The sequence below is a fragment of the Typopeltis vanoorti genome, chromosome 25, assembly GCF_054136105.1.
Source record: "Typopeltis vanoorti isolate ZY-2024b chromosome 25, IOZ_Tvanoo_1.0, whole genome shotgun sequence".
NCBI lineage: Eukaryota > Metazoa > Arthropoda > Arachnida > Uropygi > Thelyphonidae > Typopeltis > Typopeltis vanoorti.
The window spans coordinates 44,007,004-44,025,353 of record NC_143573.1 but is presented as its reverse complement, the minus strand read 5'-3'; the positions used below and the strand labels follow the sequence as shown (position 1 = coordinate 44,025,353).

The 18,350-nt window shown below is 34.1% G+C and overlaps 1 protein-coding gene across 1 annotated transcript in view; it reads left to right on the top strand.

Moving 5' to 3' along the window:
* The window catches only part of arr (low-density lipoprotein receptor-related protein 6), a 351,307-nt gene that overhangs the window by 35,750 nt on the left and 297,207 nt on the right, over positions 1–18,350 (top strand). The window contains exon 2 of the mRNA XM_090414658.1: positions 12,795–13,188. Coding sequence (XP_090270784.1) covers positions 12,795–13,188 — 394 coding nt within the window. The remainder of the gene's footprint in view (positions 1–12,794; positions 13,189–18,350) is intronic.

Sequence of the window (18,350 nt, the reverse complement as noted above, 5' to 3'; positions counted from 1 at the left end):
GTGCATGCCACAAAAAGGAGAATCCATTGTGATAATAGGGTAATCAATCCGTATTCTGGGATGACTTCCATGTACACTATGTATACTATGTTCCATTTTTTTTACAGCCAAAATTTATGTCGTCTGCTATAGTACGCCCACAGATTCGAGACCCTTCGACACTTCTGTGCATGCCACAAAAAGGAGAATCCATTGTGATAATAGGGTAATCAATCCGTATTCTGGGATGAGTTGTTTATTATTACACGTCGGAAAATTAACTTCTCTTTTATGATCATTGTAGTTTTTAAAGTACAGTGGTATCTTGCTAATCCGAACCTCTTTAGTCCAAACCCTCCAGTAATCCAAACTGCAGTTTGAAAGAAAAAAGTTTTATTTATTACGTATTATTATTTTGTGTACTATTATTCATCATCATCATCAAATTCCTGCCATATACCCTCAAGGGGTGTACAGGATATGACAGTACTACATGAGAAAATTACATCATTACCAACTTCCTATCTACAATTTTCCTCCAAATCAGTCTGTTACTTGTCAAGACTCCAACATTATCAGATCTTATATTTCTATCGTCTAAGGCACTTTGTACCATATCAATCCACCTATATCTTGGTCTTCCTCTGAGTCGTTTTCCTGCCAACCTGGCAGAGAACACTTGTTTTGCTAATCTTTCCTCTCCCATTCTATTTAAGTGACCATACCATCTGAGATTAGCTCTGCTAACGCATTCCTGGATGCTGACAATGTCAAGTTCTTTCCTAATATCCTCATTTTTAATATGATATTGCCATTGATGCCATCTGTTCACGCCTCTAATCTTTCTCAGGACTCTCATATCTGCAGTCTCTAGTCTTTGGTCAAATGTTTTACTTCTGACCCAGCTCTCAGATCCATAAGTTAAAATTGGTTTGAACACAGTCTTGTATACAGCTAATTTAGTGTTCCGACTAATTTCTTTCTTATTCCATATGAATTTATTCAATTGACTTCCCACGATACCAGCTTTGCTGATTCTGTTGTCTATTTCTATATTTAGTTTACCATCTTCAGTAAAAATTGTGCCTAAGTAGCTGAAATGTTTTACTTGTTCCACAGGTTCTCTATTCACAACACAGTTGACATTTTCAATGATTCTGCCTATTTTCATTGTCTTTGTCTTTTTATTGCTGACCTTCATACCATATCTATTACAACAGCTATTCAATTTAGTCAGAGAATCTTGCAGACTTGTAGCAGATTTATTTAGAAGTATGACATCATCCGCATAAAGCAAAGAGCTGACATTAACATCTCCAATTTTGATATCAGGTTTAATACCACATTCCTTCATAATGTGATCCATATAGATAATGAATAACAGAGGGGATAATGTACATCCTTGTCTCACACCAGATTTAACATTAAACCATCTTCCTGTACTTCCTTCAATTCTAACTGCTGACTCACAACTCAAATAAAGACTAAGTACTGCTTGATATAATGCCCCATTGACACCATATAACTGCAGCGTATTGAATAGCTTCTCTCTTGGCACCTTGTCATATGCCTTTTCCAAATCGACAAAACTTAAATACAGATCTTTGTTATATTCCCATGCTTTCTCGACTATTTGTCGTAAAGTGAAGATCTGATCCTGACAGCCTCTATTTGGCCTGAATCCAGCTTGTTCTTCACCAAGCTTTTTCTTCCACAATTCTTCTCAACCGTTTCTCAAGTATACTTGCATAGATCTTGTCAGGAACACTCAGTAGGGAAATACCTCTGTAATTCTCACATTCAGTTTTATTTCCCTTTTTATATATGGGTACTATGAGAGCTCTACTCCAATCATCAGGAATTCGTCCCTCTGTCCAGGCTTTCTGAACTATGCAGTGCAGCCACTATAAGACTCTTATACCACCATACTTCAGCATTTCTGGTCGAATATCATCTACTCCTGCTGCCTTTCCACATTTCAAGCCTTTGATGGCTTTTTCTACTTCAAGTATGGATATGTATTCCTGACTGCATGCCTGGTCAGTGTTTTTTATCACTGTGCTGTCATCACTGCTTGTTTCATTTAGCAGTTTTTCAAAGTAATTACTCCATACTTCAAGGATATCTTTTTCTCCTGTTTTCATTTCACCTTTATCATCTCTAATTCCTTTTACAGCACTCTTTCCTTTATTCCTAAGCTTCTTCAACAACCTCCAGAATATTTTGCCACCTTCTTGATATTTATTTTCTATATTCTTGCCAAAGTCCTCCCATGACTTTTGTTTAGCTAGTTTTACACACTGTTTAGCTTTCTTACATTTGTCTCTGTATTCTGTAAGAGTAAAAGCTGACTTATTTGCCAGGAACTTTTGATATGCTTTCTTCTTTTCCTTCACTGCCTCTTTAACTCCCTGTGTCCACCAGGGAGTTCTGATTTTTTTATCCTTGCACACAACCTCACCACATGCCTCTCTGGCAGAATCAATCAATGTTTCCTTCAGAGTTTGCCACTGAATCTCCAAGGTTTGATTCCTGTTCTCAAACTCTTTCATTTTCTTTTAAATAATATTTCTGTATTTTAGTCTACAGTTCACATCTGAGAGCTGCTCAACTTTTATTCGCTTTAAAACTTTCTTACATGTTATTCTTTTCAATATGAAATTCAATTTTATCCTGCTCAAGACTAAATAGTGATCACTTCCAATTTCAAATCCTCTGTACACTCTGGTGTCCTGCACCAGGGAGAAAACATCACTATCAACAATAACATAGTCAATGAGACTTTTCTTATTCCTAGCCTCTTCTCTCCATGTGAATTTGTGCACATTTTTATGTTGGAACATGGTGTTAGTAATAACCAGCCCATGTCCTGAGCAGAAATCCAACAGATATTTGCCATTATTATTAGCTTTGCTCTTTTCTCCAAATTTTCCCAAAATATTTTTGTATGTCTCACAATCATTTCCTACTCTACTATTTAGATCCCCAACAAGGACCAACTTTTCCTTTTTCATTGTGTCAGTTGCTTTTTCTAAAGCCTCAAAAAATTTCTCCACTTCTACCTTAGTACAACCTTCTGTGGGACCATAGGCACAAATAAGTCTCATTGTCCATTTCCCCATTCTCATATTTGCCCACATTACTCTACTTGAGACTGACTGCCATTCAAGAAGATTAGCCTCGTATTTTGTGTTGAATACTATGGCTACTCCTTCTTTTCCTTGATTGTCATTGCCTGAATATAACATTTTGTATTTATTGCTCAGAAAGATCTCACCAGTTTTGGTCTTTTTTGTTTCAGTCACCCCTATTATGTCGATCTGGTACTTATCTAATTCCTCAGCTAGCTCCATTTCTTTGCCATTCAGGCTTCTTACGTTGATAGTACCGATCTTTAACTCTGGTGATGTTGAGTTGGGGTTTGTTTTCAGATTTGTTCCAGTAGCTGACTTTTCGCTGTTCGCCCTGGTTCCCTGGCGAAAACAACGGGGGCCTTGTTTAACCGGGCGACGCCCCAGCCGGCATGAAATTTTGTCATGTTGTACCATCATTTTTTATTTTGGTTTAACCAATAAGAATACAATTTGGTCGGCTAAATCCCAAATTGCCAGCCCATCCTCGTTCGTTCAGTATCAAAGTAGATAGACAACAGGGTGCACCACGAGAAGGTGAGGATTGGACATTAGGTCAAAAGCCCTGGTCGGTTCTCCGCATTCCTTTAAAGACTATGTGGAGGTCTCCTCTCAGTTATACAGCTTTGACCCTTAAGCACCCCTGTACTATTATTTTTAATTAATAATTATTATTTTAACTATTATTTTTAATTAATAATTATTATTTTAACTATTATTTTTAATTAATAATTATTATTTTAACTATTATTTTTAATTAATAATTATTATTTTAACTATTATTTTTAATTAATAATTATTATTTTAACTATTATTTTTAATTAATAATTATTATTTTAACTATTATTTTTAATTAATAATTATTATTTTAACTATTATTTTTAATTAATAATTATTATTTTAACTATTATTATTTATTTTATTATTATTACGGTACAGTATTTTTTTCATACTGTCGATTGTACGGTTATACTGGAAGACTATTTTGATTTATTGTGTATTCACGTTTGCTTTTTTATACTGTACAGTACGTACTGTATTTTCGGCATGAATCACAAATATACACAAAAAGAGGCAATTCAAAACGTGCATAATTTGATTAAAAATCTAAATCCAGATGTTGAAATTTCACAAACAGATGTTGCGTAATGGATTACAGATAGATAAAAAAGTGAATTCGAAATCAAATCAGATCATGAAATTATAAATATTACACTACAGATTGAATTAGAAGACGATGATGATGATGAAGAACTCGAAGAAAAAAAAGTAAAACATGAAGAGGCAGCTGACAGTTTTAATATGTGTATAGAATGGACTAAGATTGATAATGATAATTCATTGCACAAAATTTTGTTGCTAATGCAGCTCCGAGAAGAAGCATTCTAAAAAAGTTTAGCTTCAAAGAAGCAAAAGAAAATGTTGCACTTTTTTACAAAGAAATAAAAAAAAACTTTTTGTGGAAAAACTTTTTCACAAAATAGCACATATTTTTGTGCTATTTTGTGAAACTTTTTTGTGTTGTGTACAAGAAAGTGATATTTTTACGTAAATTAAGTTATGTACTGAACTATGCAATTTTATTAAATCAGAATCCTCAACAATACAGGTACATACAAATTAAATTTTTTACTAAAATAAACTTGTGTACTGTATTATTATTATTATTTTTTTTTGTTTTACTTTACAGTACAGTAGCTTTTTTCTATCAGTTAATTTATTTACAGAATTAAATTGATATACCATTAGAATCTGATTATTTTTGTCTTAAACGCTAGTTATTGTTGTCTCTTGGGAAGAAATTCGCTAATCCGAACGAGCATGGTTTTTATTAGTTCGGATTAGCGAGATACCATTGTAACTATTTTGCATTTATAACAGTTTGGAAATTTTATCTATAAAGCACGTGATTTCGCGTGTTGACGACCAATTCGTACATCCTTCATTTCTTTCTCCCCTTCAATGATAACGTCCAAGAGTTAATTAAATCTCATTCTGAAGAATTGAGTGATTCCGACCTGCTAAATTTAGATGCACAGCAGGAAGATCCCAAAGAATATGAAGAAAATTTAACCACTGATAGTCAGCCAAAAGAGATTTCACAGAAACAATTTGAAAATATTTTTCGTACAATCGAAGTTTTAAGCAGCAATGCTTCGAGGCTGACCCTGATGAAGAGAGAAGCAGTAAAATTTGCAGAAGAGTAGATGAGGCAATTGGGCCATACCATCGGTTGTATGAAAAAAAAGAAACAAAATGCCGGCCAAACTACGTTAGCTCAATTCTTTGTTAAGAAATAGAATAATAAAATTTATATTCTGAATATGTTTTATTGTCTTTCAGCTTCATAGTTTTCCTTTTAACTAGGCCCTGAGACATACCTTAATTCTTTTATAAAAAAAGTAAGGTTCAAAAAAGAAATTTGAGGAACGAATTATACTTTTTCCCATAGATTATTGTATTCGATTAGTGTGGTTTAAAGAAAGCATTAAGCGCACTAATCGAGGGATTGCTGTACTATGTATTGCTCTGTATAATGTTAAATTCACCCCATACAATTGAAGTGTTTTGAAAACACTTCTTTTTTTTTTTAGATGAATTTTTTTATAGATGGATACTATAAGAGCTCTACTTAAGGTAACCTTATCTTCAGTTTTCATGTCACCTTGATCATCTTTGATTCCTTTTATAGTACCTCCATTTCTAAGCTTCTTCAATAACCTCCAGAACATTTTGCTGCCTTCCTGATATTTATTTTATTATTATTATTTGACGCCTCCAGGGAGTACAAAGACTCATCGAAGGAGAGTGTGCCAACAGCATCGAACGGTCCCTTTCCAACTACTAACGACGTTCAAACTTGCTTAACTTTTTTCATGAGCAATTAGTAGCAGAGGCTCTACCAATCGACCAACCTTTGTTGGCAAAGCCTTCCCATAGTTTTTGTTTAGCTATTTTTAGCTTAGCTCTCTCACATTTTTCTCTGTATTCTTTTAGGGCATCTGCCGACTTATTTGTTAGGAACTTTTGGTATACTTTCTTCTTTTCCAAGACTGCTTCTTTTAACATCTTGTATCTGCCATGGTTTTCTTATTTTTCTATCCTTGCTCCCCCTAGCTGAATCAATCAGTGTCTTATTTAGAGTTTGCCACTGAGACTCCAAGGTTTTGTTCTTGCTTTCAGTTTGTTTTATTTTTTCTTCAATAATGTTTATATAATTGAGTCTAAATTATTTACCTGTGAAAGCTGCTATATATATATATATATATATATATATATATATATATAATATGATGCTTAAGGGTCAAAGCTGTATTATTAATTAAAGTATAACTGAGAGGAGACCTCTACATAGCCATTAAAGGAATGCAGAGAATCGACCAGGGCTTCTGACCTAATGTCCAATCCTCACTTTCTCATGGTGCATCCTGTTGGGTATCTACCTGGATACTGAACGAACGAGGATGGGCTGGCAATTTTGGGATTTAGCCGACCGAATTGTATTCTTATTTGATTAAACCAATATACAAAATGATGGTACAACACGACAAAATTTCATGCCTACTGGGGATTCGACTGGTTACACAAGGCCTCCCATTGTTTTTGCCAGGGAACCAGGTCAAACAGTGAAAAGTCAGCTACTGGAACAAATCTGAAAGCACACCCCAACTCAACATCACCAGAGTTAAAGATCGGTACTATCAACATAAGAAGCCTGAATGGCAAAGAAATGGAGCTAGCTGAGGAATTAGATAAGTACCAAATCGACATAATAGGGATGACTCAAACAAAAAAGACAAAAACTGGCAAGATCTTTCTGAGCATTAAATACAAAATGTTATATTCAGGCACTAACAATCAAGGAAAAGGAGTAGCCAGAGTATTCAACACAAAATACGAAGCTAATCTTCTTGAATGGCAGGCAGTCTCAGGTAGATTGATGTGGGCAAATATCAGAATGGGGAATTGGACAATGAGACTTATTTGTGCCTATGGTCCCACAGAAGGTTTTACTAAGGTAGAAGTGGAGGAATTTTTTGATGCTTTAGAAAAAATGATTATTTGATGCTTTTATACTAGATCTGTTGATGTAATTTTATCATGTCTCTATCATTTTTGTAATTCTCTGCCTGTGAAACCTGAAGAAGTTGAATCATTCAACGAAACTAGTTGTATCTTAATATTAAACCTTGTTCTTGGTATATAGTAATTCAAACTAATTTTTATAATATTTTCTACCGAGTAAAGATGAACAATAATATATATAGATTAGAGGATAAATTGAAGATCTGTGGGCTTCAAAAATTTGTTGATAGACGTGGGAGAGGAGATATGATAAAGGCATATAAATTATTAAAAGGGTTTTATAGGATTGATACTGATAATCTTTTTAAGACCAGTGCAGGAAGGGAAAGAATGAGGAGTCATCCCTGGGGATTGTGTAAGAGTGTGGTTAGCAAGGATGTTAAGACTAGATTTTTTGCTTGGAGGGTTATTTAACTGGGTGGAATGCGTTGCCAGAGGTGGTTGTGAATTTTTCATCTGTGAATGAGTTTAAGGGGAAGTATGACAGGTATTGTGTGAATAACGGTTTAGTATATCAATGTTGGGTCTTCCACGATGAGTCTTTTGACTCCATGCATGCACCTTATATTATAATAATAATAATATATATATATATATATATATATATATTCTTCTTCTCTTCCATTCTCAAGAGGTTGAATCCCATATGGATAAAAGCCTTCCACTGTTCTATGTCTGAAGCAGACTCTTTCATATGGCAACAGCTTTGAAAGTCCAATGCCATTCTTGGTCTTACACTGAGTTTTGTACCCTCCATAGTGCCTTCAAATACAAGGTGAGGAATTCTGCCTGAATCCGTTCACACAATGTGACCAAACCCATAAAGTTGATGCTTTTTAACTATCTTAAGAATGGTTGAGTTAGGGATATTCAAATCTTGCAGCACTTATGAATTTGTCTTATATTCTGTCCAGTGAGTTCTGTTGAATTTCCTAAAGCATTTAATTTCAAAAGTCAACAGTTTCTTCTTTTTTAAGGCCTGGGTTTCTTCCCCATAGAGAGCTGTTGGTTGGATTATACTTTTGTATAATTTTATTTTTAGTGGTGTAGAAATTTTGTTGTTTTGCCAAATTTTATTCTGTTTATTCATCATTGACCATGCTATGGGTAGTCTGTGTTTTATTTTGCTATGTCATTAAATTTGAAGTCAAATATGCTCATAGGTAATTAAAACCATTAACTTGTTCTATGGTTTCCTGATTAAGTGTTATCTGTATATCTTCTGCTTGTCTTCCAATTTTGATTATCTTAGTTTTACTTGAATATATAAAACTTGAAGGTTATATATATATAATATATTATTATTATTATTATTACATCACACCTCCAGGGAGTCCAAAGCCTCATCAAGGGAGGGCATCTACTGATTAGATGTTAAAATTACATGGGATAAAATTACACAAGGATGAAATTACATATAGATGAAAATACACTAAGAAAAAAATTACACAAATTTGAATATTCACACCGAAGTTTTTTAATTTAGAGTTTTTAAATTTTTATGATGAATTTTATATTTATTTTCAGATAAGAGTTCTGCTAATTTTGTAATACTTTATAAGACCTACCTGTTGACTTTAATTCGATTAAAATATTATTGGTATTTTCTTCTGAAATTAAACACACAAACTTTCTTAATATTGCAAAAATTACTTTTATTTTAAAAAATAATAAAAAAACAAACACTAAATCATATAAGCTATACAACGTAAAAAATCCAATTGTCTATTAGAGTCGTAATTTTGTATGATATTTGAAATACGTTGTTTTAATGAAATGTCCCTACGACATCTTGGGTTTCGTTGACCAGTTAAATGCTGCAAATAGTTTGCATGTTGTAAAGATAATTCTTTAACAATGTTATCCAAAAATTTCCAAACAGTTGGATCGGAACACTGAAAGAGCAATACAATTTGCAATTCTAGCTGTACAGTCGGCTGCAGAGTGTCTATGGTTCCAAGTAGAAATATTGAATAGAGGTTGCCTATAAGTGCCGTTCCTGAGCTGTCGACCTCGAATATATATACTTTCGAAGTAAAGGAGAACTTGCTCGATTTGTTCATTAGATTCGTCTAAATTAGAGAACAGATCAGCAACTTCTAAAAATGTTTCTAACACTTCTTCTTCTGTTAAAAGTGCAAGTGATTGTAACATTTTAATGTGTACTGCAAATGACTGATTGGATTCATATAGAGATTTTAGTCCACATTCATTTACTTTGCATATAATAGATTGTGATAAGTGGAAAAAGCAGCCACCAATTTCGATGTTTTCAAACACGGTACAGAAAGCATTCATTGCTGCTTTTTCAAAATCGGTCAAAATTTTTCGTTGTCAAGCTTGAGGAATTTTCTCCAGTAACATGTTCAGCATCTTCACGTATATTTCTTCCTTTTTCCCTGATAGAAGAGCCAATAGACAAGGAAAAGTGACGCCTGAATCTTATTGGACATGGATACTGTATAACTGATAATATATTTCTGGAACCACTTTAAATGTACCATCTGCTAGCCAAAAATTGTTAACTACAAATTGATCTAGAAGAGTCTTGACCAATTAATATTATACATTTTGGATCTTCTGTCCTAGATCCATTTAGAGTACTTCTCTGGTATTTCAAAATTTTTGTTATCTGGATTTGATGGAACGTTTCTGATTGTTTTAGTTTTGGATCTATTTAATAGCCTCATCATGGAGCTCTTCTTCAGTAGGTACATTTTTAATCGGTCTTTACAGTCACTAAACTGTTAGCTATAATTGCACGAGCCATTATGCCTGGATTTGACATTTTTCTTTTCATTTGATTTGCAAGTTGATGAGCTTCAGATTCAAAAGTCCTATTAACATGACAGTGTTCTGAAGACTCGCAGATAATCTTGTTGTCTCTGGTATGGAGCAGCGATCGACAATGTAAAGTTCTAAACTTTGCACAATGCCAATGAATTGTTCCAATAGCAGTTTCACACCGTGAAACTGCTATCGGAAAAACTCAAATCCTATGTAAATTATAATTTGACCACCTTTATTACTAATGCCGTACTCACAATCAGCCATGGGTAAATTAAAAATTAATTTAAAAAAATTAATCACAAAATTTATTACATCGCACGTTATACACTAGTTGTATTAAGAGTCACTAAACTAGAACTGAAGAATGTAAGACAAAAATTTACTTAATATACCTTCACCCAATTCTCAGAAATTCTTGAGCAGTTCATGGTGATTAACAATTGTGGATTGGTTTTACCTTAGGAAATTTTATTTCATGTGTAATTTCTTACTTGTGTATTTTTATCTATGTGTAATTTTTTGTTTGTGTAATTTTTGCAGCGCAATTTTATCGCGTGTAATTTTGTCCTGACACGGCATCTACTCTACTACTCTTCGTCTCACCACTCCACCAACCTCCATCATCTAACACCAACGCCATCTACTGCCGACTGCCACCACTAGTACTTTCACAGATAATCACACCACCCATGCCCATGGCGGGATTTGAACCCACAGCCTTTTGGCTGGAGAGTGGATACGCTAACCACTCGGCCAACCAGGCCGGCATTATATATTTATATGTATATAAAGAGAGAGAGAGAGATTTTTAATTGCATATGATTACAGTGGTTATACAGCCCACTATGCTGCACACTAGCAAAAAGCATGATCCCAGAAATATGTTGTAAACCCAGTATAACATGGATAATGAAATCCAAAATGGTCTGCATTATATTATAATTGAGCTTATTATATATAAAAAAAACCTGGGTTTTTTCAAATTAATTCTCCCACATTGCCTCAATTTCCCACACTTTTTCTACACCCCCTCCTTTTAACAGCCTAACAGCAGAACTATGCGCATCGCAGAAAGAAGACTGTCAACAACATCCAAAAAAGTATGTGTGAATTTTCTTCCTCTATTATTCTGCATATATTTCTCTATAATATATCTGTAATGCCCAAAGAATTCTTGAGTAAAAAGCCAATGACATTAAAAAAGGTACACTCCTAAACGAAAGCAGGCAAAATAGCCTTAAAAATAATAGTTTTTAAGAGGAGTAACATGGGAATTTTTCCAGAAATAATACCTATAATTGCTTTAAAGCTTTTGTTTGTTCTGCTCAGGAAGCATGCAAAATTGTAAGTTTGTTCTGAAAGTAGCCTCTTGTATGATAAAGTAAAGGATAAGTTTTTTGTCTTTCGTTAGTTTTTTCAGCTTGACTCCTGACAGTGGCACACCCAGAGGAGGGGGGGGGGGGCAAGGGGTACTGGCATCCCCAAAGAAAAAGGGAAAAAACACTAAAAAATTTTCCAAAAATCTTTTCCTAATTAAAATTAATTTTTGTTATTTATGTTGTGTCATGTCTTATATTTCTATACTACTTATGAATTAGCTATTATTGCAGATGCTTAGTCATAGGTCGTATGCGATGCGTAGTGTGTATTCTCAAGTCGTCTACTTACCCCCCCCCCCCAGATTAAATCCTGAGTGCACTACTGACTTCTGATAATTTTGCCAGAGATAGGTGTTTCTTTTTTCATATTTGTGCATAAACCATGTGGACATCTTAACTAATGAGTTGTTGTTGTCCTGAGCCACTTCGCTGAAGATCCTCATTAGCATCACATTTGCTTACCATAGGTTAATTTTGTGTTATCCATCCTAAGTGTGGATTTTCCCAACACTAGTGTGTTGAGATGCCTCTGCTTGTATTTTCTTGATTTTAGTAAGTCAAGTACATCCAACTTTACTTTCAAATTTGATAAATATACTTATGCATGTGTAAGGTTTGAAAGATGTGAAATCTTATAATGCAGTCAAAAGCTTACCTTTGACTGCATTATAAGCAATTTCACATTATATTGAGTAACATATTGCATCTCTGTATATATTACCTTTCATTGTAAGGTAATATATACAGAGAAACTTTTATTTGAAACTTTTAAAGCGAGTAAATTCTTAAGTTTTTTTTTAATGGCTTAAAATATTTTTAAATTACGTAGGTGCTTAATATTTACTTATAGCCTTATATGCCAGCCAGGCTGGCCGAGTGGTTAGCATGTCCGCTCTCCAGTCAAGAGGCTGCGGGTTCGAATCCCGCCATGGGCATGGATGTTTGCGATTGTCTGTGGAAATACTAGTGGTGGTGGCCGGCAGTAGATGGCATTGGTGTAATTGCAGTCAGTTGGTGGATTGCGAGTGGTGGAAGCAGAGTTGTAGAGTAGATGCCCTCCCTCGATGAGTCTTTGGACTCCCTGGAGGTGACAAATAATAATAATATAGTCATTAGTCATTTAATTATATTTCCTATTAACATACTGTTAGAGTGTTTAAGCTACAGTGTTATCTTGTAAGATTCTTACAATAAGTAAAAGGAGTGTGCTGTTATTTTTTCTAAAGAGAAGAGGACCTCCTATGCCCAATTCAAGTAATGATTTTTTATTTTTATTACATATGTAGTATTTTCTGCAAAACTGATAAATATGTTTCATGATGTATCTAGATTTCACTTAGTATTTGTTTTATGATATTCAGTTTTTATAAATTAGAGTTTTCTCATCTTTTATTGATCATTTTATCAGTTTATCATTTCTTAATTGCAGCACATCCCTTATTGTTGTTTGCCAATCGGAGGGACATACGTTTTGTTAACGTTGGAGTTCCTCGATCCAATTCTACAATTGTGATCGGTCATTTGGATGATGCTGCTGCTCTTGACTTTTATTTTGCTGACCAAAGAATATTCTGGACTGATATAGGAATGGAAATGATTAAAGGAATGTATGTTAATGATCCAAAATCAGAAATCGGCATTATTACAACTGGACTGATTTCACCTGATGGTCTAGCCTGTGACTGGTTAGGAAAGAAGCTTTATTGGACAGATGCTGAAACAAATAGAATAGAAGTGAGTAATTTTGATGGAAGTCACAGAAAAGTGCTATTTTGGAAAGATGTTGACCAACCCAGAGCTGTTGCTTTAGTCCCAATGGATGGGTAAGTTACAAATTGATCACTTATATTATTACTTATGAAAGTTTTTAAAAATTTTAATATAGTATATATTAAAATTAAACAAAAATGATTTTGATATATTTTAAGAAGTATAAAATTATGTTTTCATTAAAACATGAACTGACTTATAGGTGTATAAGTCAGTTAATGACTTATTCATCAAGATTAGTGTTAGTTAGCCAATCATTTTCATTGTGTGTTGGTAACTGCCAGGTTCATTGCTGAGACCTGAATGCCCTTTATTTTATGGACAGTGGTCATGCCAGTTCATGATCTTGGTCTGGCCAATTCATATAATTGGCCATATAGAAGGCCCAAACCCAAGATATATATCAGAAAAAAATTGCAGTATTTTTGAGTTATGCATCATCACTTTTTTTTTTTTTTCATGATACTATATCTGTAGAAGAAAAACTTGTAGATTTGATTCTAGATCAGCCAAGATCTTTTTTCCAATTTTTTTTTTCAGCCACTTGGAGAATTAGTCAATCTTTGTCCAATTTAAGTAGGACAGATTTTCCTTCTTTGAAGAACTTCATGTGTTAATTTTCTAGTTCTATAAATTTAATTTTTATTAACACAGAAATAAATGCTATATTACAGTTAGTAACATCACTTTTCATCTAATGTGCCATAGAAAAGCTTATTTAGCAATGACAAAAATTGGATACAGCTGTCTACTGATTTCCAGAAAGCTAGGGCTAAAAGTATTCTATTTCCTCCCTTTAGGAAATGGTATTGGTGGATATATTTTATTTTCAGGCTCTACTAGTTGAAGCTAATATGTATGAGTAACAAGGGCATGTTAATAATATGTTAACTAAATTAAAATGTTAGCTTTCACAATATTAATACTGTTAAAATATCCAGCTTTGTTATATATCTTTACAGGTATTTGCACAAACTATGATTGCAATATATATATATGTTATTGTTTATTTTATTATTTTTTCCCTATACTTTTGTTGCCAGAATAGAAACAGGCTGCTAGATTAGTTATCACAGCTAAGATATGCAGGACTAAGTTAGATATTGATGTGATAGAAAGTCAGTAAGCATCAGGAGCTTGCCAATATACTCTTCATCCATCATGAAATCTCAATTCTTGAGTTTTATCCTGTGGGATGATGGCAAAATCTGTAATCACTGGTGATTTCTATAGTCTCACCAGTAATTTATGTCAGGAATTGGCCAGCTGGCAGCAAGCAAATCTAGCTAGCATATGGTATTAAAAATATTTTATTCATTCATTTAATGATATGGCCTGTGAATATATACCACACACTCATTGATCCAGTGGTGCACCCAGAGGGAGGCCAAGGGTCCCTGCCCCCTCAAAGAAAAGGGAAAAAAAACACTAGAAAATTTTAATTTTTTTATTTGTGTTGTGTCGTGTCTTCTATTTCTATACTACTTATGAATTAGCGATCATTGCAGATGCTCAGTCATAGGTCATATGCAATGCGTAGTTCACAAATCGTCTACTCAACTCCCCCCCCCCCCCCCCCCCCCAATTAAATTCTGAGTGCACTACTGCATTGATCTGAAACCTGATTCTTTTTGTGTTTTATGTCTAGTTAATGTCTGTTTTACATTGGAAGTGTTATCTGAGGACTATTACAGAAGATTGCATGACTGGAAATTAAAAAGGTTGTCCATGTTCAGTATTTAAATATATGATGGCAAAATCTGTAATCTGGTGATTTCTATAGTCTCACCAGTAATTTATGTCAGGAATTGGCCAGTTGGCAGCAAGCAAATCTAGCTAGCATATGGTATTAAAAATATTTTATTCATTCATTCAATGATATGGCCTGTGAATATATACCACACACTCATTTGTATGTGAAGTTCATCCCAGATAATGGGAGAAGTTTGTAAAACTAGCCATTGACTTTGCAGAACTTCTTAAATTGCAAGAGGATGTAATATTTTGATTGTTGTAGCAAGTTTTTAGATGAATTGAAATGTACACTATGCCTGGCAAAAACTGTATTCTTCTTTTCATCCATATTTTACAAAAGAGACGTTTGTATGTGAAATTTCTTTGTAAAAGCTGCTTGTTTACATAGAGTATTGAAAGTGTTTCCACTTGGTTATACTATAAATTAAAGATGCCAAGAAGTTATATTCTTGGTTTCATCCTTTAGCCAAGTGTAATCAAACAAAGTTTATGCATGAGGTCACTTCATGACTGGGCTACTTGTATATAGAGGCTCATGACTTCGCATCAATTGCCTTAGTATCCCATAATGCAATGCACATATCCTTACAGACATGTATAATGCTATGCATTATGGGAAGAGCCCCTAAACAGACTAGTTTCGATCTTTATTGAAGTTTCATCATTGGGAGCCAGACCCAGATGTGATACCAACATTGAAGTAATGCAGAAGTCATATTTCTATATACAAATAGTCAAAAGGTGTCACATCTCTAATCCAGAGTTTTTTTTTTTAGTAATAAGATGTGACTGGGCTACTTGTATATAGAGGCTAATGACTTCACATCAATTGCCTTAGTATCCCATAATGCAATGCACATATCCTTACAGACATGTATAATGCTATGCATTATGGGAAGAGCCCCTAAACAGATGAGTTTTGATCATTATTGAAGTCTCATCGTTGGGAGCCAGACCCAGAAGTGATACTAAGGTTGAAGTAATGCAGAAGTCATATTTCCATATACAAATAGTCAAAAGGTGTCACATCTTATTACTAAAAAACTCGGGATTAGAGATGTGACATAAGGTCCGACAACTTTTGACTATTTGTATATGGAAATATGACTTCTGCATTACTTCAACCTTGGTATCACTTCTGGGTCTGACTCCCACTGATGAGACCTCAATAAAGGTCTAAACCGGTCTAGGTAGTGGTCGTTCCCATAATGCAATGCATTATGGGATACTAAGGTAACTGATGTGAAGTCATTAGCCTCCATATACAAGTAACCCAGTCATTAAGTAACTTCATGTGAAAACTTTGTTTGTTTACACTTTATATTTGCTTCTGGCGTAGTTAATTGGCTTTATATTCAGAGATTGTAAAACTTCTTCATTTCTTTTATGGTCCCACTTGGTATATATCCAGCTATTTTTTCTGAGACATTTCTTTTCTGCAGTTTCAACCTGTATTCATCATTTTTTTTTTTTTTTTTGGTATATATTTCACTTCCATGTAATAAAGTTTAGACCAACACACGTGCACGCGCACACACACACACACACACACACAGTGTCAAGATGTTGAAAGACTTCATGATTTTACACACACACAGTGTCAAGATATCGATAGACTTCATGATTTTTGAAAGATGTTGAAAGACTTCATGATCTGTTCATGGAAAAACTAGAAGCTGACATCCTATCCAAAATAAATCCGAAACCATTAGTTTGGTGGAGATACGTGGACGATGTCTTCATCATTTGGAAAGACACAAAAAATGCCTTACATGAGTTCCTTCAAAAAATAAATTCTTACACCAAAAAATGAAGTTCACATTAGAGTTGGAAAATAACAATCAATTAACTTTTTTGGACGTAATAATAAAAAAAACAAGAGAATGGACAAATCAAGCTCATAATGTACCTCAAACCTACAGACACTGGACGTTATCTTCACTTTAAATCTACTCGCCATTATGCACTAAAACTTAGCATTATACATATGCTTAAAAACAGAGCAACAAATATCATCACAGAAGAAAAAGATCTGCTCAATGAGCTCTCACTCATATCTAAAACTCTAGGTAAAAATGGATACCCAAAAAGGTATCCGGAGAGTTCATCGAAAAGGCAATTCATCGAACGACAATTCGTCGCAAATGCAATTCATCGAGAAAACAGTTCACCGAAAATTTAAAATTTTCTAAAATGTTATGAGAAAATCGATCCATTTAGAACAAAACCTGAACTTTGAATAAGGAGATTACAATACTACTTTCATAGGGGAAAAATTATAGAACAATATGGTTCTTATAGTCTTTCTTGTCCGATAACTGTTTCATGTCTGTTCATGGGACTGATTTGCCTGTTTCCGGAAGAAAAGCCCAGCCGTATCTATATTATGCCTGCTAACTTACCTTTAGCAGAACAGGACTGATAAAAATTATGCGTAAATGGGATCCAACTACCCAGGTCTTTCTAACTAAACAGCTTCGTTTTTACTGACTGAGGTATGCGGGCTTCATTATTATTATTATTATTGTTGCTAGTAGTAATATGCGACTTCAATACAGCAATTATTATGGGATGAATTTTACTCAGATTCGCTATTTGAAACTTTTACAAAAAAATGTTGAACCGTTCCAGTTTTTAGTTCAGTTATATTTGGGGCCACAAAAAAATAATGTGTCCAAATTATGTACTGTATTACAAAAACTCTCTGACTTAAATGACTTAGTAGAAGTTGTTGGTACAAGAAGCTGTCTGCGTGGTTCAGTTTTTGTTCTAAATGGATTACTTTTACCATAACATTATCGAAAATTTAAAATTTTCGGTGAATTGTTTTTCGATGAATTGCATTTTCAACAAATTGTCTTTCGATTAATTGTTCATTCGATGTATTGCCTTTTCGATGAATTTTCCTGTAACCACCCAAAAAATATTATCCAAAAGATTCTCAAAAGAAACAGCCCACAGCGACAACCTCAAGTGATGCAGTATACATTGTCATACCTTATGCTGGCTCAGTTTCAATGAAAATAGCAAAAATCATGAAGTCTTTCAACATCAGGGTTGCCTTCAAACCTATTTTAACTACACGACACATGTTAAGATCTCCTAAGGATAGCATCGCCTTCTACAAGTACGCAGGTGTATATAACATCCCATGTTCTTGTGGACTGAATTATGTAGGCCAAACATCACGAAGCCTAGAAATCCAAAAAAAAAAAACATATAGGAGATGTCAACAACAACAGAACAGACACCTCAGGATTGGCCCATCATGTCTCGATTTCGAACCACTCTATCGATTAGACAGCAGCTCCATGCCATACATTGAAGAAGATTTCAGATGTAGAAACTTTAAAGAAGCTGCAGTGATACTCTGGACAGGAGACAATCTCAACAGAAATCAAGGCATGATATTAAAAGACATTTGGAAAAGCTTAATAAATTCACTGCGTATAGCAGAACT